Below are 21,705 nucleotides of genomic sequence, written 5' to 3'. Positions count from 1 at the left end.
AGACCCTGAGGAAGATTGTGGAGAAGGACCGATTCCAGACCTTGGGGGACCTGCGGAAGCAGTGGACTGAGTCTGGAGTAGAAACATCCAGAGCCACCGTGTACAGGCGTGTGCAGGAAATGGGCTCCAGGTGCCGCATTCCCCAGGTCAAGCCACTTTTGAACCAGAAACAGCGGCAGAAGCGCCTGACCTGGGCTACAGAGAAGCAGCACTGGACTGTTGCATGTCATTCGGAAATCAAGGTGCCAGAGTCTGGAGGAAGACTGCAGAGAGGGAAATGCCAAAATGCCTGAAGTCCAGTGTCAAGTACCCACAGTCAGTGATGGTCTGGGGTGCCATGTCAGCTGCTGGTGTTGGTCCACTGTGTTTTATCAAGGGCAGGGTCAATGCAGCTAGCTATCAGGAGATTTTGGAGCACTTCATGCTTCCATCTGCTGAAAAGCTTTATGGAGATGAAGATTTCATTTTTCAGCACGACCTGGCACCGGCTCACAGTGCCAAAACCACTGGTAAATGGTTTACTGACCATGGTATTACTGTGCTCAATTGGCCTGCCAACTCTCCTGACCTGAACCCCATAGAGAATCTGTGGGATATTGGGAAGAGAAAGTTGAGAGACGCAAGACCCAACACTCTGGATGAGCTTAAGGCCGCTATCGAAGCATCCTGGGCCTCCATAACACCTCAGCAGTGCCACAGGCTGATTGCCTCCATGCCACGCCGCATTGAAGCACTGATTTCTGCAAAAGGATTCCCGACCAAGTATTGAGTGCATAACTGAACATAATTATTTAAAGGTTGCCTTTTTTTGTACTAAAAACACTTTTCTTTTATTGGTCGGATGAAATATGCTAATTTTTTTAGATAAGAAATTTGGGTTTTCATGAGCTGTATGCCAAAATCATCAATATTAAAACAATAAAAGGCTTGAACTACTTCAGTTGGTGTGTAATGAATCTAAAATATATGAAAGTCTAATGTTTATCAGTACATTACAGAAAATAATAAACTTTATCACAATATACAAATTTTTTGAGAAGGACCTGTACTACTGTGAAGGTGGCACAGAGAGAGTATTAGTACTGTGAAGGGGGCACAGAGGGCTTTACTACTGTGAAGAGGGCATAATGGACATTACTACTATGAAGGTGGCACAGCAGGAATTACTCCTGTGAAGGGGCATAACTATTATGGGGCAAAGAGGGGGAATTACTGTTAAAGGGGCACAGATATAATTACTACTAAGGAGGAGACACAACGGGCATTACTGCTGAGAAGAGGGCTGTGAGGGATTCCACCCCTCACGCCCGCTTGACGTCAACTACATCAAGCTCACTAGACACGGTATAGTCCCTGGTTACCAAGGCATTGTAATGTTACACCCTCCCATAGGATCATGTAAGGTCAGCTTGGTACAGTTTACACAGACACCTCCTGTCCACGCGGGCACAGTAGGCAACAAGCTGAGAGAGCCTTTTCACTTCCACAGTGAAACAGCGCTTTCTCAGCCCGGGTAATCTGCCACCAGCTTCTTGTTTGATATAAGCCGGTCCGCTAACGGGATTATAGAGTGAGAAACCAACCCGCGGTATCTTATAACTAGGCTGAAACAGGGACGTGAGGATTCGTGATCGAGATACAAGACTAGTGATTGACGAACATTTGCCGGGACGGTTCTCCAACGCGATCACGCGAACGCGATCAAATGTACGCAAATGCAAGTTCGCGGCGGGTCCCATTCATTTTAATGGAAGGCAAACCTGAAAAAACTTCAGCTCATATTTGCAGCCAAGAAATAATTACTAGAAGTGCACAGATAGTCCCACAACATGGACAGTGACATACCAGATGTATTTTTCGAATTTGTGATCTCCATTCATTATTTTTTTCAATGCAAAATATTGGCAATATAATTTTCGCATATGCGCATGCGCAAATGCACTATACAGTACCCAAATGCACTATAAAGAAAGTATATTGGTATACAACACCCTGCTTCAATTAGATTTTTTGGGGGACAACTGGTATATGACACCAGTAGAAATTATTTGTTCCAATAACACTTGTCCCTTAGTACTGTGAAGTGGGCACAGAGAGTGCACTACTACTGTGAAAGGGGAACAGAAGGCTTTACTACTGTGAAGAAAATTACTACTGTGATGCGGGCTGAATGGGAGTTACTACTGTGAAGGTGCACAGAGGACTTTAATACTGTGAAGGTGGCAAAGAGGGCTTTACTACTGTGAAGGGGCCACAGAAGGCATTACTGCTGTGAAAGGAGCACAAAGGGTTTTACAACTTTGAAGGAGGCACAGAGAGTTGACTACTACTACAAAGTGGGCACAGAGGTCATTAATACTGTGAAGGGGGCACAGAAGGCTTTACTAATGTAAAGAGGGCACAGTGGACATTATTACTATAAATGTGGCACAGAGGGCATTACTCCTCTGAAGGGGCCTAACTGTTATGGGGCACAGAGTTGACATTACTGTAAAAGGGGCCCAGATGGCATTACTTCTATAAAGCGGGCACAGAGGGCATTACTACTGTGATAGCGGCAAAGAGAGTGCATTACTACTTTGAAGGGGGCACAGAGTGCATTACTACTGTCAAGCGGGCACAGAGAGGGAATTTGTATTGTGATGTGGGCACAGAGGGCCTTACCTCTGTGAAGTGGGCACAGGGAGAACATAACTGTGAATTGGCACAGAAGGGATTACTACTGTGAAGGTGGCACAGAGAGAGTATTAGTACTGTGAAGGGGGCACAGAGGGCTTTACTACTGTGAAGAGGGCATAATGGACATTACTACTATGAAGGAGGCACAGCAGGAATTACTCCTGTGAAGGGGCATAACTATTATGGGGCAAAGAGGGGGAATTACTGTGAAAGGGGCACAGATATAATTACTACTAAGAAGGAGACACAACGGGCATTACTGCTGAGAAGAGGCCTGTGAGGGATTCCACCCCTCATGCCCGCTTGACGTCAACTACATCAAGCTCACTAGACACGGTATGGTCCCTGGTTACCAAGGCATTGTAATGTTACACCCTCCCATAGGATCATGTAAGGTCAGCTTGGTACAGTTTACACAGACACCTCCTGTCCACGAGGGCACAGTAGGCAACAAGCTGAGAGAGCCTTTTCACTTCCACAGTGAAACAGCGCTTTCTCAGCCCGGGTAATCTGCCACCAGCTTCTTGTTTGATATAAGCCGGTCCGCTAACGGGATTATAGAGTGAGAAACCAACCCGCGGTATCTTATAACTAGGCTGAAACAGGGACGTGAGGATTCGTGATCGAGATACAAGACTAGTGATTGACGAACATTTGCCGGGACGGTTCTCCAACGCGATCACGCGAACGCGATCAAATGTTCGCGAATGCAAGTTTGCGGCGGGTCCCATTTATTTTAATGGCAGGCAAACCTGAAAAAACTTCAGCTCATATTTGCAGCCAAGAAATAATTACTAGAAGTGCACAAATAGTCCCACAACATGGACAGTGACATACCAGATGTATTTTTCGAATTTGCGATCTCCATTCATTATTTTTTTCAATGCAAAATATTGGCAATATAATTTTCGCGTACGCGCATGTGCAAATGCACTATACAGTACCCAAATGCACTATAAAGAAAGTATATTGGTATACAACACCCTGCTTCAATTAGATTTTTTGGGGGACGACTGGTATATCACACCAGTAGAAATTATTTGTTCCAATAACACTTGTCCCTCTATATACCTACAGTATCGCAGCAGAACCGCACACAATTGCCTCACAATACAAATGCACTATAATATACTTTCTAACATAGAAAGTATAACATTGTACAAGGAAGGCAATCCATTAGAATATACATAAAGATAAAATGTAACCTTAAATAATGTTACTATGAGGGTCCATTCACATGTCCGTAAGTGTTTTGCGGATCCGCAAAACACGGACACCGGCAATGTGCATTCCGCAATTTGCGGACCGCACATCGCCGGCACTATAATAGAAAATGTCTATTTTTGTCTGCAATTGCGGACAAGAATAGGACATGTTCTATTTTTTGGCGGAAACGGAAGCACGGATGCGCAAATGCGGATGTGGATCCGTAAATGTGGATGCGGACAGTGCATTCTGGCCTCATTGAAAATGAATGTCCTACCATATGTCCTACCACAATCCGGGGGGTTCCAGTACACATCGATGAATCCCGGGGGGAAAGCAAAAAAATATCTATCCCTGTGCTAGTTGATGATGTGGTATTGAAGAACAGGGTGGGCAAAGAACTATCCCTGATATTGCCCTACAGGGGAGTGCTATTCTGGCCCTGATAGTCTAACTACAGACCACCCGCCCTGATAAGAGTGACCCCTTCCGGCTGACAGAAAATGACACACAAAACCCTTTAGGGTTTATAGCTCCATGCCAGAAGGTCACAGGGAGATAGTTCTGGGACCAACGGATCCGCCTGGGTTCCGGCTACTAGTAGAGTCAAAGCATGGTACCGTTATTGAGTTTCTGTGGGGAGATATGCATATCTCCCTTCCCTGTCATCCCACCACCAAACTAAGACCATGGGCATGTTCATCGTTGCCACTGGGACACAAATATGTATCCGGTTTGCGCCTGTGATGGGCAGCCGATTTATAGTAACATAGTACATAAGACGCTAAAAAAAACAACCCTGTGAGGTAGAAGCCAATTTTCCCCACTTTAGGGGAATAAAAAATTATTTCCCGACTCCAATCAGGCAATCAGAATAACTCCCTGGATCAACGACCCCTCTCTAGTAGCTATAGCCTGTAATATTATTACACTCCAGAAATACATCCAGGCCCCTCTTGAATTCCTTTATTGTACTCACCATCACCACCTCCTCAGGCAGAGAGTGCCATAGTCTCACTGCTCTTACCGTAAAGAAGCCTCTTCTATGTTTGTGTACAAACTTTCTTTCCTCCAGACGCAGAGGATGTCCCCTCGTCACAGTTACAGTCCTGGGGATAAATAGATGATGGGATAGATCTCTGTACTGACCAGGGGCGTCGCTAGGTTAAAACATTCGGGGCCTGGGCCCCGGATGTTTTGTCCCATGCCCCGAATGTCCTGCCTGCCTGCTAGATGCAACTGTATTGCCGTACACAGAACGGCAAATACAATTGAATCTTATACTGGGAACAGGCGAAGGACCTTTGGTGACATCACAGGCCATGTGATCAGCAAAACAGGCTGTGATAGGATGACCTGGATGATGTCACCATCCAGGTCATCCTATCACAGCCTGTTTTGCTGATCACATGGCCTGTGATGTCACCAAAGGTCTTTCGCCTCTTCCCAGTTCAGGATTGGACCGGAGTCAAGAGGAGAAGGAGCCTAATAGTGATGTCTGTACAGGCGAGGTAAGTGAAGGGAGAGGTAGAGAAATGCTGGGAGTTGTAGTTATTTAACTGGGATGTATTTTAGGGCTGAAGGGAGGGATGTTATTGACATGGAACTGTGTGCTTGAGGTGGCTGGGGGAGGGAGGGATGTTATTTACATGGGACTGTATGTTGAAAGTGGATGGTGGGGGGGAATGATGTTTATGTACATGGGACTTAATGTTTAGGGTCCGTTCACACTTGCGTTTGGTGATCCGCTTGTGAGATCCGTTTCAGGTCTCTCACAAGCAGCCCCAAATGCATCAGTTTAACCCCAATGCATTCTGAATGGATGCGGATCCATTCAGAATGCATTCGTTCGGCTCCGTGCGGTCCCCCGTTCCATTTTGGAGGCGGACCTCAAAATGCTGCAAGCAGCGGTTTTTGTGTCCGCATGGCCTTGCGGAGCCAAACGCATCCGTCCTGACAATGTAAGTCAATGGGGACGGATCCCTTTGCATTGACACAAAATGGTGCAATTGTAAACGGATCTGTCCCCCATTGACTTTCAATGTAAGTCAGGACGGATCCGTATTGGGACTTAGAAATTAAAATCTAATACAAACAAATTGGTCCTGAACGGATGCATTCAATTGTATTATATCGGTGCGGATCCGTCCTGTACAAGTACATGAACGCAAGTGTGAAAGTAGCCTTAGGGGGTGATGTTTACATGGGATTGTGCGTTGGAGGTGGCTGGGGAAGAGGTGATGTTATTTACATGGGACTGTATGGTGGAGGGAGGATTATAACTGCAGGGGGCACTGCAGCTCCAGGGGACATTATAGGCGTTCTTATTACTACTGGGGGCTCTATAGGAGGGTCTTGTAGATCTGCCTTATTTCTACTAAGCGCACTATGGTGGCCTTATTACTACTGTGGGGTCTGTAGGGAGCTTTATTACCACTGGGGGAACAATAGGGGGCCTTATTTCTACTAGGGACTCTGTGAGGGTATTATTAATATGGGAGGGCATTGTTGAGGAGCATTATCACGGTTGGGGCAGTGTTACTAATAAGGGCATTCTAGAAGGGAATTACTATTGGTGGGACTATGAGGAGCACTATTACTATGGGGGGCAGTAATGTTTCTTTAGGATAGTATTTGGGGGTATGAGGGGGGGGGGGGGTTGAGGTTTTGGCATAGAAAGCAGCAGGATAACACTGTGGGGACTCCAGTTGGGGGATAATGATAGAATGTGAGGAAGCTAAGATGTCTGTGTGTCACACTCTGCAGAGACGAGGCGGCTGAGAGAAGTTGTCCAGACCGAGAAGATGATGACAGAGAGGAGACGTCACCTGGAGGCCCTGGATGTGACAGGTAAGTGCCGCTGTATAGCAAGTACAGCATAGTGCGGGGGGGGGGGGCATATTTATTGGGGCTTGTGCCCCGGATCTTTTGAGACCCTAGCAACGCCCCTGGTACTGACCCCTGATATATTTATACATAGTAATCTCCCCTCAGTCGTCTTTTTTCTAAAGTGAATAGCCCTAATTTTAATAATCTTTCAGGGTACTGTAGTTTCCCCATTCCAGTTATTTCTTTAGTTGCTCTCCTCTGGACAGGAGCCCAGAACTGTACACAGTACTCCACGTGTGGTCTGACTAATGATTTGTAAAGTGGTAGGACTATGTTCTCATCACGGGCATCTATGCCCCTTTTGATGCAAACCATTATCTTATTGGCCTTGGCAGCAGCTGCCTGACACTGGCTTTTGCAGCTTAGTTTGCTGTTTATTAAAATTCCTAGATCCTTTTCCATGTCAGTGTTACTGAGTGTTTTACCATTTAGTATGTACGGGTGACTTGCATTATTCCTTCCCATGTGCATAACTTTACATTTGTCAGTTTAAAACCTCATCTGCCACTTATCTGCCCAAGCCTCCAGTCTATCCAGATCGCTCTGTAGTAGTATACTGTCCTCTTCAGTGTTAATTACTTTACACAGTTTAGTGTCATCTGCGAAAATTTTTATTTTACTATGCAAGCCTTCTACAAGATCATTAATAAATATATTGAAGAGAATAGGGCTCAATACTGACCCCTGAGGTACTCCACTAGTGACAGTGACCCAATCTGAGTGTGTACCACTAATAACCATCCTCTTTTTTCTATCCCTCAGCCAGTTACTTACCCACATACAGACGTTATCTTCCAGTCCGAGCATTCTCATTTTATATACTAACCTTTTATGTGGTACAGTGTCAAATGCATTGATGAAGTCCAGATATACGACATCCATTGATTCGCCGCTGTCAAGTCTAGAACTTACCTCCTCATAAAAACTGATTAAATTAGTTTGGCATGACTGATCCCTCATAAAGCCATGCTGATATGGCGTTATTTGCTTATTTCCGTTGAGATGCTCTAACATAGCATCTCTCAGCAAACCTTCAAACAGTTTACCCACAACAAATGTTAAACTTACCGGCCTATAGTTTCCAGGCTCTGTTTTTGGACCCTTTTTGAATATTGGCACCACATTTGCTATGCGCCAATCCTGTGGGACATTCCCTGTCAGTATATAGTCAGCAAATATCAGAAATAAGGGTTTGGCTATGACATTACTTAATTCCCTTAGGATACGGGGGTGTATGCCATCCGGTCCTGGCGATTTGTCTATTTTAATCTTTTTTAGTCGCTGTTTTACTTCTTCCTGGGTCAGACAGGACACTTTTAATGGGGAATTTATTTTTACATTCAGCATTTTATCTGACAGTTAATTTTAGTCAGTGAATACATTGGAGAAAAAAAATATTTAACAGCTTTGCTTTCTCCTCGTCGCTCTTTGCGACTCCCCCCTCATTACTCTTTAAAGGGCCGACACCTTCAGATTTATACTTTTTAATATTTATATAATTGAAGAACATTTTAGGGTTAGTTTTACTCTCTTTGGCAATTAATCTCTCAGTCTCTAGTTTGGCCGCTTTTATTTGTTTTTTACATGTTCTATTTTTTTCCTTATAGTTTTTCAGTGCTTCTGTGCTCCCCTCCTGTTTTAGTGTTTTATATGCTTTCTTTTTGTCATTTATTGCTTTCATTACAGTTCTGTTTATCCACATTGGTTTATTTTTGTTCCTTAACCTTTTATTCCCATACGGTATGTACCTCTCACAATGAGATTTTAGGATGCTTTTAAAGATATCCAATTTTTGTGGCTGTATTTTTGGTCTCTCTTAGTTGGTTAAATTTCGATTTTTTGAAGTTTGGTATTTTTGTTCCTCCCTGTAGAAACACTCTTTTGAATGATAATTGGAAGGTTATTACTTTATGGTCACTATCTGTAAAGAATAAATCAAGGCAACTGGACGTACTGTAGATTTCTTGAAATTTTTCACTCGTTCTTCCAACGAGCTTTCTCAATTCTGAGTGACTGTACAAAAATTCTGGGAATAAATATGTAACTGAATCAACATCTGGTAATTATACCCAGCATTGGGTCAAAGTTGTTGATGCCATTATCCTAATTGGAGTCGGTAGGTGATAAAGACTTCCCAGAAAAAGGTTTCAAGACAGCATTGTATGTGGCAGACAATAGATGTCTAACCCCCCTGCCTCTATTCAAGCTTGGCTTCTCTATTTTTACGTAGATGGCCTCCGTCACGCCTCGTTTGTACCAATCAACCTCCTTATCCAAAACACATACTTGACTGTCTTCAAAGGCGTGACCTGTTCCTTTTAGATGTAAGTACACGGCTGAATCTTGACCAGAGGTTTTGGCTCTTCTATGCTGAGCCATATGCTGATGTAGTTGTTGTTTTGTTTCGCCGATATACAGTTCTGAGCATTCCTCATTGCACTGGACTGCGTACACAATGTTGTCCATCTTGTGTTTAGGCGTTGGGTCTTTGGGGTGAACCAGTTGTAGCCTCAGTGTGTTGCTGGGTTTAAAGCAAACAGGAATGTGATGTTTATTAAAAAATCCTTTTGAGTTTCTCAGACACCCCAGCTACATATGGGATAACCATATTCTTGCGTCTGTCATGCTTCTCGCCCTCACTGGTAGTCTTGGTGCTCTTTCTTCTCCTTCCTTCTGTTTTGACAAAGGCCTAAACTGGATACCCACAAGTTTTAAGTGCCCCTCTGAGGTGTTTGAGTTCCTTCGCCTTGGCCTCTGTGCTGGTGGGGATTTTCTCTGCCCGGTGGTGTAGAGTCTGGATGACTCCCAGTTTGTGGTCTAGAGAATGGTGGGAATCAAATAGCAGGTACTGGTCTGTGTGTCTTGGTTTTCGATAGACCTCTATTCCCAGCTTCCTTCCCTCTTTCACTGTTACAAGACAATCCAAAAACGCCAATTTGTTGTTCTGCATATCTTCCTGCGTGAAATTGATGTTATGATCCACTGAGTTGATGTGGTTGGTGAAAGCCTGTAACTGTTGTTTATGAATTTTAACCCAAGTGTCATCCACATATCTGAATCAATGACTCGGTGAAATTCTCTTGAAAGTGGTCAGGGCTTTCCTTTCTACTTCCTCCATATACAGGTTCGCTACAATATGCGAGACTGGCGAGCCCATAACACAGCCATGTTTTTGCTTGTAGAACTTGTCTTTATACTTGAAGTAGGTCGTACTCAGACAAAGGTCCAGTAAGGCACACACTTGGTCTGGGCTAAGTTCTGTTCTGCAGCCTAAGGTGTTGTCTAGGAGCAACTGTTTCCTGACTGTTTTAATTGCCTCTGTAGTGGGTATGCAGGTGAAGAGGGATGTAACATAATATGAGACCATTGTTTTTTCTGTGCCCAATACCAAGTTCTGGATTTTGGTGGTGAAATCCTGAGAGTTCTGTATGTGATGTTGTGTGTTTCCAACCAAGGGCGCTAGGATTCTGGCTAAGTATTTTGCCACATTGTAGGTCACAGAGTTGATGCTGCTGACAATTGGCCTGAGAGGGGTCCCGTCCTTATGTATCTTAGGAAGTCCATAAATTCATGGAGAAGCCAAGCTTGAATAGAGGCGGGGGGTTAGACATCTATTGTCTGCCACATACAATGCTGTCTTGACACCTTTTTCTGGGAAGTCTTTATCACCTACTGACTCCAATTAGGATAATGGAATCAACAACTTTGACCCAATGCTGGGTATAATTACCAGATGTTGATTCAGTTACATATTTATTCCCAGAATTTTTGTACAGTCACTCAGAATTGAGAAAGCTCGTTGGAAGAACAAGTGAAACGTTTTCAAGAAATCTACAGTACTTCCAGTTGTCTTGATTTATTCTTTACAGATACACCATGACCTGGATAAATGAGAACCTTCACAGACTTTATGGTCACTATTTCCCAGGTGTCCCCCAACCTGCACATCTGTTGTTCTGTTAGGCCTATTGGTTAATACTAAGTCCAGTATGGCCGTCCCTCTAATCGGGTCCTGAACCAGTTGGGAGAGGTAATTGTCTTTGGTTATTGCCAAGAACTTGTTTCCTTTATGAGATATACAAGTTTCAGTTTCCCAGTCTATATCTGGGTAGTTGAAATCCCCCATAATAACCACCTCATTATTTTCTGTGGACCTCATAGATTTTCTGTGGACTCTGGTATATTAGGTGGTTTATAGTAAACTCCTATTAGTAATGTATTATTGTTTTTAGCTCTATGTATCTCTACCCACAGTGACTCCACATGTTCATGTCCCTCACTTATATCTTCACAAAGTGTGGCTTTAGACAGGAATTTATATAAAGGCAGACCCCTCCTCCTCTCCGGTTTTGACAATCCTTTCTAAACAGACTGTAACCTTGTACATTAACTGCCCAGTCATAGCTATTATACAGCCATGTCTCAGTTATTCCCACTATGCCATAGTCCTCCTCACACATCACTAATTCCAGTTCCCTAGTTTTATTTGTCAGGCTTCTGACATTAGTATGCATACATTTGATAGGTTTGTGTATATATGTTTTACCCTACACCTTTCCTTCTGAACTGTTCTAGTCTCTCCTTCCATTCCTCCCCCAGTCCCACTACCTTGCCCCTGGTCTCTATCTGCACTATCTTCCCCTCCTATAATGTAATTTTCCTCCCCCCAGTCCCTAGTTTAAAAACTCCTCCAACCTTCTAGCCATCTTCTTCCCCAACACAGCTGCCCCTTCCCTATTAAGGTGCAGTCCGTCCCTATGATAGAGCCTGTAGCCGATAGTGAAGTCGGCCCAGTTCTCCAGGAACCCAAACCCCTCTTTCCTACACCAGTTCTTGAGCCACTTGTTAATCTCCCTAATCTCCCGCTGCCTTGCTTGTGTGGGCCGTTGTACAGGTAGTATTTAGGAAAATACTACGTTTGAAGTCCTCGCCCTAAGCTTTTGACCTAAATCCCTGAAATCATTTTTAAGGACTCTCCACCTACCCCTAAGTTTGTCATTGGTTCCAATATGGACCATGACCGCTGGATCTTCTCCAGCCCCTCCCAGTAATCTGGGAGGTTCCATGCTGTCTGCTAGATTTGATTGAACTGGGGAATGGCTTAGACCCCTGCAGGGAGGTTTTTCTGTAGGATCCATGCTGTCTGAATGGGGTGTAAAATTGCTAACAATGGTGGCCTACAAGAAGTTCCCGGTCATAAGGCTGGGGCTTAGAAGCAGGGCCCTCCTGTGGAGTTCACTACCTCTGCTATCTTTCAGCAAATAGCGGGTGTGGAGCCATGGCTGAAAGTAAATATTAATCCATATTTGGATGAAGGGGGCACAGAAGGCTTTACTACTGTGAAGAGGGCACAGAGGGTATTACTACTGTGAAACGGGTACAATGGGAATTATTTCTGTGAAGGGGGCACAAAGGGCTTTAATACTGTGAAGGTGGCAAAGATGGCTTAAGTGTTGTGAAGGGGGCACAGAGGGCATTACTGCTTTGACAGGGGAACAGATGATTTTACTTCTACAATGGGGGCACACAGAGAGCATTACTACTATGAAGGGGCATAATGGGCATTAATACTATGAAGGGGGCACAATGGGCATTATTACTATGAAAGGGGCACTTAAGGCATTACTACTGTGAAGGGGGCACAATGGGCATTACTACTGTGAAAGGGGCAAAATGGGAATTACTACCGTGAAAGTGGCACAAAGAGGGCATTACTATGGTGAAGGGGGCACAGAGAGGTTATTAGTACTGTGAAGTGTGCACAGACAGTGCACTACTACTGTGAAGGAGGCACAGAGAGGGCATTACTGTGGCTGGGGCACAGATGGCATTACTACTATGAAGGAGGAACAATGGGCATTACTACTTAGAAGAGGGCACAGAGTGCTTTACTTCTGTGAGGGGGCAGAGAGGGCTTTAAAATTTGCAGAGGGCACAGAGAACATTACTACTGTGAAGCAGGCACAATGTGAATTACTACTGTGAAGGGGGCACAGAGGGAATTACTATTGTGAATGAAGCACATAGAGTGCATTACTACTGTGAAGGGTACACAGAGGGCATTACTACTGTGCAATGGGAACAGAGAGGGCATTAATACTGTGAAGTAGGCACAGAGGGCATAACTACTGTGAAGGGGGCAGAGAGGGCTTTACTACTGTGAAGGGGTCACAGAGAGTGCATTACTACTGCCAAGTGAGCACAGAGGTCATTACCGCTGTAAAGGTTGCACAATAGGCATGACTACTGTAAAAGGGGAACAGAGGGCATTACTACTGTGAAGGGGCACAATGGGCATTACTAATATAAAGGGTGCACAATGGGCATTACTACTATGAAGTGTGCACAGAGTGCTTTACTACTGTGAAGGGGGCACAGAGGGCATTACTACTGTGAAGGGGGCACAGAGAGGGCATTAGTACTATGAAGTGAGCACAGTGGGCATTACTACTTTAAAGGGGACAGAGAGAGCTTTACTATTGTGAAGGGGCACAGATGTTATTAATACTGTAAAGAGGGCACAATGGACATTACTACTGTGAAGGGGCACATAAAGTGCATTTCCACTCTGAAGGGGGCACAGAGGGGATAAATACTGTAAAGGTGGCACAGAGAAGGCATTAGTACTGTGAAGTGGGCACACAGGGCATTACTACTTTGAATGGGCAACCAGGGCATTTCTACTATGAAGGAGGCACAGAGAGGGCATTAGTACTGTAAAGTGGGCACAGATGGCAGTACTACTCTGTAGTGGGCAACTAGGGCATAACTGTTGTGAAGGGGGCACAGACAAGGCATTAGTACTGTAAAGTGGGCACAGAGGGTATTACTACAGTGAAGGGGCACAGAGTGCATTACTACTGAAAAGTGGGCACAGAGGTCATTATTACTATTAAGGGGACACAATGGACATGACGACTATGAAGGCGGCACAGAGGGCATTACTCTTGTGAAGGTACATAACTGATATGGGGCACAGAGTGGGCATTACTGTGAAGGAGGCACAGATGGCATTACTATGAAGGATGCACAATGGGCATTACTGCTGAGAAGGGGCACAGAGGGCTTTACTACTGTGAAATGATCACAGAGGGCATTACTACTGTGAAGTGGGCAAATTGAGAACTACTATGAAGAGGACACAAAGAGGGCATTACTACTGTGAAGGGGGCACAAATAGGGCATTGCTACTGTGAAGGGGGCACAGAGGTCATTACTAATGTGAAGGGGGCACAGAGGGCATTACTACTGTGAAGGGGCACAGGGGGCATTACTACTGTGAAGGGGGCACAGAGGTCATTACTACTGTGAAGTAGGCACAGTGAGTGAATTACTACGACAAAGTGGGCACAGAAGTCATTACTACTGTGAAGGTTGCACAGTGGGCATGACTACTATGAAGGGGTACAGAGGGCATTATTCCTGTGAAGGGGCATAACTGATATGGGGCACAGAGTGGGCATTACTGTGAAATGGGCACAGGTGGCATTACTACCTATGAAGGAGGCACAATGGGTATAACTGTTCTGGGGGCACAGTGAGGGCATACCTACTGTGAAGGGGGCAGAGAAAGGGCTTCACTACTGTAAAGGTTGTACAATGAGGACATAAATACTGTTATGGGGAACAGTGTGGGCATAACTACCGTTAGGGGGCACATATCTGGACACAAGTACTGTGAAGGCTGTACCATGAGGGCAATGATACTGTCAGGTGGCACCATGTTTTAAATCATTGGGGGGGGGGGGGTTCAGAGAAAGGACCAAACACTTTAGGCACACCACTGACAGTATCTAACGAATCCTGGTGCTTGGCACAGTTGAACCACATCCACATCCGTAACAATCATGTTTTATCTGTCCTCAATTGAAAATTATTAAAAAAGACATACCCCTGTCATGAAAGGGTAGAGAACAGTGCAGCCCTGTGCTTCCCCTGCACCACTGTCCCTACCTACTTGCACGATTCATCCTAAGTGACTGCCCACAACTGGACGACCGTCCCTTCTTAAAGGGGTTCTGCACTTTCATTTAACTTATGATCTATCCCCTGGATAGATCATTAGCTTCTAATTGGGGGGGGGGGCTTTGCTCCATTCAAGTGAACAGAGCTTAGCCCCGCCCACGCTAGTTGATACTAGTCGTGACGTCAGTCGGCCGGCGGTAAACAGCGAGAAGGCCACGGCACTGCTGGAGCGCCGCTGCCTTCTCAAACAGCTGATCGGCGGGGGTCCCGGATGTCAGATCTCCCCCCTTCCCCGATCAGAAGCTGATGATCTAAGCAGAGGATAGATCATCAGTTAAATGAAAGTGCAGAACACCTTTAACTAAGTGCAGAGGCCTAAACCAAAATGGGAAAAAGTGTAGCAAGACAGAAAGAGGTGAAAACCAGACAGGCAAAACAAGACCGGATCAGGATACCAATACACAGAAAAGTGAAACCAGGAGAAAACATCAGAGACAAAGTCTGCAGGCAAAGACTAGGTCACGTCAGAGTCAAATGCAGTAGTCAGAAGCAATATCCAAGTCAGAAGGCAAAGGTGAGTGATCCAGAGTAGCAAACACACAGCTCGCTAGTGAGGTTTAGAAGACCAATCACAGGCAGCTGTGGCCAGGTCGAGCAGCTCCACTGTCAGTGGGGCTGGTTGATGTAGCAACAGAGTGACTTCTGCGCTGCAGCCGTATTGCGTCCTAACTCACTGCAGGAGTGCAGACAGGTAAGTGGGACACAGTTCCCCACTGATTCTAGTGCTACCACTCTGGTCTTCACTTCCATTTTTGCCTACATGTCGCAGTGGTGACATAGCAGTGTATGGCATGTTACCACTGGAACAATAGTTGCTGAAATTTTTGAATTAGCTCTTCTGCAACATAATCTTGTGAAGCAGGCAAATTTACTGTGCAATAAATTATTTCACTGCCATTTATTACCTTGTTTATGATTGTGTATATCTCAAAAGCTGCTCCTCTTGCGTTGCTAATACGTTCTATGTTTGGTAACACCCGTCCCATTGTGACTGTACCAAGAAGCACTGCAAACATGATCTTAAAAAAGAAAACTGCATTAATTTAACATGTAATTAAGATGTGTCACAGCTGTCCAAAACACATGATTAAAGTGGATGTCCGAGCTCTTGATATTGATGACCTATTCTTAATATCAGATTGGTAAGGGTCCATCACCCTTCCGTTCTTGGCAGCCACTGGAGCCAGAAATAACCAAGAGGATGGAGCCAGAAGCACAGCTCTATCTGCTATGTAGTGGCTGTGCTGGGTTACTGCAGCTCAGCTACCATTAGAATAAATCAATAGAAGAATAGGGTTTCCATATTTAGAGCATGGATAACCCCTACCAAAGCATCAAAGCACAAGTAATGAGAGATTAGATTTCCCCATCTATCTTTATACTGACCAATAAAGCAGAAGTCTCCGTTTAGAGTCCATTATTTATATACACTACTTTATAATATATAATAAAAATATATTAAAAAGTTTCCCTGCATTTATGATCTTTACAATATATCCTAATCCGGATTTGTTATTGAGTATATTCATGCATATGTCGCTACTCACAGTATTGGCACATGGGTAAAATAAATATGGTTTTGCCAGACTGGCGGCCATCTTAATCTGGTCTCATAAGAAAACACATTTTAACAGCACCATAAAGACAGTAAAGATAGTGGCCACTGTAAAGATAGTGTTATGAACTAGTTAGTCCGTAGCGGGACAAACCAATTTGCTCATCACAAATTTCAGTCCATCTTAAAATATTCTAAATAAAATACATGCAACAGTTATAACACCGTGGAACATCTTAGTTTCAAAAGCATGTTCTAGAACCGATTAAAACGAATAGTTCAACTGAAAAACCACATTGACACCGTTAGGATTCTCAAAAAAAAAAACTTAGAGGTTTTCTTTGCGTCTGATCTTCTTGGATCCTAAATTTATACAGTAAGTCTGTTGCTATAAAACATGGGGATCTTGATATTTACTTTGTAATCCTCCTTTTGTCAAACTCATAACTCCAGCCATTCTTTCCAGCAAATACAATGACATTGATTCCTGTTTTTTTTAATACTCATGAGTATCAAAGTCCATTTTTTATTTTTTTGGGTGTGCTGTGCACCATACTGGAAGGAGCTGAGAAAGCCCCGAAATGCATCTGGCTTGGTTAAAAGACTGAGTGCGCACCAGGAGTATTTATCTTTATTTTTACTCTTACTTTGAGAAAGGTGATCCCTTAACCTGCACTGGCAAGCTCTCACTTTTTGCCAAAGCTACAGATAATTCGGGACACCTGAGAATTGGTGAGCTGCATGGAAAGCAGACCCTTAATGCCTGCACCAAATGGTGAGGAGGCAGTATAACTAAGTGGCAAGGCTACGGCATACTCATGCCAGCAGCGAGAGAAGAAACGGACTGTATTGTTTCGTGAGAACTGCAGATAGAGACCGGGATATCTGGTGTCCGTCAACAGGGACGTAACATGTGGAAGTCGACAGCAAGTAAAGATGCAGACCCTATAAGTTGGGAGGCAATAAGAGGCGCAGAGCTCCAGTAGATATATACATACATATGCAGACATCCAGAAAAGCATAATTTACTGATTAAACCAATTGCTTGGAAGTAAGGCTTCTTTCACACTATCGTTTTTACTGGATCCGGCAGGGTTCAGCAAAAATGCTTCTGTTACTCATAATACAAACGCCTACATCCGTTATGAATGGATCCGGTTGTATTATCTTTAACATTGCCAAGACAAATCTGTCTTAAACTCCATTGAAAGTCAATGGAGGACAGATCTGTTTTCTATTGTGGCAGAGAAAACGTATCCATCCCCATTGCCTTGCATTGTTGGTCATGCCGCATCCCAGGACGAAAAGCAAACTACAACATGTTGCGATTTGCTCTCCGGTATGGAAACGGAACTAAACGGAACGCAAAGCTTTTTGGAGCATTCCGTTCTGTTCAATTCAGTTTTGTCCCCATTCACAAAGAATGGGGACAAAACTGAAGCTTTTTTTTTTCCGGTATTGAGGCCCTATGATGGATCTCAATACCAGAAAACTAAAACGCTAGCATGAAAGTAGCCTAATACCAATGTCTTCTTATCTTCATGCCCGTATGAGCTCAAGTTATTTAGTGCAATTATAACATTTAAAACAGTACTAAAATACACAAGTAAACACATATGGCAACCAAATAAATACAATGCCACGTGGTCTTAACCCCTTCAGTACCGGGCCACTTTTAACTTTAAATATCAGGCCAATTTTTGCAAATCTGACATTTGTCACTTTATGTGGTAATCACTTTGGAACAATTTTACTTATCCAAGCCATTCTGAGATTGTTTTCTTGTGACACATTGTACTTCATGACAGTGGTAAATTTGAGTCAAAATATTTCATTTTTATTTATGAAAAAATACCAAATTAACCCAAAATTTGGAAATATTTGCAATTTTCAAAAATTTTATTTCTCTGCTTTTAAAACAGATACCTCCTAAAATGGTTATTACTTTACATTTCCCATATGACTATTTCATGTTTGGATCATTTTGTAAATTACATTTTCTTTTTTTGGGACTTTAGAAGACTTAGAAGTTTATGTTTAATCATATTTTATTAATCTTTACATAAGATCAAAGTATACAATAAAGCAAAGGAACGCCTTTGGATTAGGCGCTCCACATCAAACTATGATATTCTGATCCATATAATTACAGTATAAAGTACCAGATTCGGGAATATAAAACATGTTTTAACATATCATGGTGGAATCCAGTGAACCAGTTTGTCATCAAATCATTAGCATAAGTCGAATTGATGAATAAGAGAAAAAAAATAGATAATGAAGCAAAAATATAAGAAGGAAGAGAAGAACAGGAAAGGAGAAGAAGAAGAAGAAGAAAAAAAAAGTGGGGGGGAGGTGAACAAGTGGATCTCCATTACATGGAGGGATTCACAATATGCTAGTTTTAGCTCAACTTGGGACATATTATACCGCTAAAAGAGAGAGGAAGTCAGGGGAGTCTAACGCTTCTGTCCAGCAGGCCCATATCTTACAGTATTTAGTAGACAAGTCAGAGGCTTCGGCTGAGATCTACTCCATCCTAGCTATCTGTAGCATTTCCTGGAACCATTCCCTCATGGTGGGTACATGTGTCGAACGCCAGTATCTAGGGATCACTGTTCTAGCGGCTGTGATAAAGAATCTCAGCAGGGACCCCTTTTGGGATGAGATAGAACCCGGGAGGATGGAGTGGAGAGCTACTTTAGGGGAATTATCAACTTGTTTTTGAGGCTTAGAAGTTTATAAGCAAATCTTGAAATTTTTCAGAAAATTTCCAAAACCCACTTTTTAAGAACTAGTGATGAGCAGCAGGGGTCATATTCGAATACGCTAAAATACGCAAGGTAATGATTGAGTAATATGCGAATATTACGCAATCAATACAGGCGTGGGTCAAAAACGAATATATAGCACTATAGAATATAGTGCTATATATTCATAATATCGAATATTGTCACAGCTGAGGATGGGGAAAACCCTCAGCCGTGTGATGCCATGAGATGTTAGTCGCTGCTCGGCCAGGACAACAGAATAAGGGAGCAGGTCACCTCCTAACGCATCCCTAATCCGACCCTAACTCCTAGCTGCATGAGCCGACCTTGAAGGTAGCAGGGCCCATGCTCAGGAACCTCGGATCCCTACTCACCCTCCGCCGATCCCTGAACTAGGAGCTGGGTAGACCACCTGTTCCTCCTGGATGCGGAGAAACAGGAGTCTAAAACTGGCCGAGCTGCAATGGGATGTAACCATAAACAGACTATGGATATGGCAGGAGAGAGAAAGACTTCCACCTCTACCTGCCACAGACACACTGACTGGATCCCTGGACACAAGTGCTGGCTGTCCACACACAAACATAAAAGGACACAGCACACATAAACACACAGGGACCCAGAACCATAGCTGCAATAATAACAGACACCACATAGACATAAACTTAACATCACATAAACATATTGTATCACAATTTATGACCACAAGGGTGGCCCTCACTGGCAGATGTTATATGGGACCAGGAGAGTGCCTCCAGCTTACTACAAGGCTGGAGTACCCCTCAGAACTCAGGTCTCAACTGAGGTTAAATTGCCCATGTAGCCACACCCATGCAGACACACCCAGTGCTCACAGACTAGGAAGGGAATTAACCCTTCACACACCAGGGAAGACAGCAACTAAAAGGGAAATACACACAATAAACCCCGTGCACACCAGACAAGGAAAGTACACACGTTGCCAAAGACAACCGCATGCATGGACAGCAAGCCGCCCAGCAACCAGCTCAGGCTGCTCCACTGCCAAACAACCACAAGTTGCCAGCGGCAACCACACGTGAGGCAAGATACTAGCCCTCACCTGTGGTTGACAACAATACCAGACCGCGGGCAAATGCATGCGGCTCCCAAGGAGTCACGACCATGACCATGGTTGTGACAAATATTCATCATTTTTTCCATCTAAACACATGACTCCTCCCTGCTTCTTGCTTAAGGAGGGATGAATCATGCATGAGTTCAGATGGAAAAAAATGATGAATATTCTATATTCAATATAGTGCTATATATTCGTATTTTAGAATATTCGTAATTTTTTTTTCCATCTGAAAACACCCCTGGTAGGCCCATTGTGTCCGGGTGTGACTCTGTGTTCCAGTCAGTCTGCTCGATAACCTCCTTAGACCCTATGCCCAAAATGGTAGATCTTTCATCCAGGACACCACAGATTTTCTTAATAATATCCAAAGGGTTCAATTAGGGAACAATGCCCCTTCTTTAGTAACTATGGATGTCACGAGCCTGTATACCAATATTCCTACGGATGCAGGCATTGAGTGCGTCAGGATCTCTTTGTTAAAACAGGCGGAATTCTCTCCTAGTGAACAAGAATTCATATTGTCCCGCTGTCATTTGTCCTCAAACAAAATTACTTTCTATTTGAGGAATTCTATTTACAAACATCTGGGACAGCGATGGGTTGTAACGTATTGCCTACGTTTGCCGTTATTTATATGAATTATTTCGAAGAAAAAGTGGTCTATCCCAATGTTATGTTTAATGAATATGCCTACTGCTGGGTTCGATATACTGTATATCGATGATGTTTTTTGTATTTGGCAGGGTACACAGGAGGATCTCCTTACCTTCCACCAGGACATCAATTCAAGCGTCTCCTCCATCTCTCTCTCTCTGAACTTTAGCCGGTCGGAAATCTCCTTCCTGGATGTCTGTCTCAAGGTAAGAGACAACACTATCACCACTGACTTATATACTAAACCGACGGACAAAAATTGCCTACTTCGGTTTAATAGCTTTCATCCTCCAGGCCTCATTCGGTCGTTACCTCGATCACATTTTTTTATTTATTTTTTATTTTTTATTTTATTTATTGTGATGCAAAAACTTAAATACATATTGCATAATTAACATTATAAAGTCCTTAAATCCGCCAATTCTAATCTGTGAACGTGATTGACAATAATTTCATACGAGTATACATAATAGTGTCGACATTTGAACCTTCACATTCTACATCTATAGAATACATGCAGAAAAGCCGGACTAATAGCATTTTCCCCATCTCTCCCCACCAACCCGCCCCCCCCCCACCTTGCAGGGATAAAAAAAAAAAAAAAAGGGGGATCCTAATTAATTAGCCGTATCCCAATCTTTCCATAGACTATTCCACTTTAAGTAGGATCCTCTTTGTTTGTAGAGGATCTTCTCATAGCTTTTCACTTTCTCCACCAGGCCCAGCCAGTTCTTACAATCTGGGGCAGAAGAGCAAAACCAGGATCTAGAAATCAGGAGCCTCGCCAAGAACATCACCTTAATCAACAAATGACTTTTTTTGGGTTG

General features: G+C 43.6%; 1 protein-coding gene across 5 annotated transcripts in view; it reads right to left on the bottom strand.

Annotated features, from left to right (window-relative positions):
* Window positions 1-21,705, bottom strand: part of LOC122939628 (ATP-dependent translocase ABCB1-like) — a 902,460-nt gene that overhangs the window by 528,715 nt on the left and 352,040 nt on the right. For 4 of the 5 annotated variants that reach the window (XM_044295741.1, XM_044295743.1, XM_044295745.1 and 1 more), the window contains one exon: window positions 15,705-15,818. The exons of the other annotated variant lie outside the window; for it this stretch is intronic. In XM_044295741.1, coding sequence (XP_044151676.1) covers window positions 15,705-15,818 — 114 coding nt within the window. The remainder of the gene's footprint in view (window positions 1-15,704; window positions 15,819-21,705) is intronic. 5 annotated transcript variants of the gene reach the window in all.

The sequence above is a fragment of the Bufo gargarizans genome, chromosome 5 (genome assembly GCF_014858855.1).
Source record: "Bufo gargarizans isolate SCDJY-AF-19 chromosome 5, ASM1485885v1, whole genome shotgun sequence".
Classification (NCBI taxonomy): Eukaryota; Metazoa; Chordata; class Amphibia; order Anura; family Bufonidae; genus Bufo; species Bufo gargarizans.
Note: the sequence above shows the minus strand (reverse complement) of the source record. Positions and strands in the feature narration are given on the sequence as shown.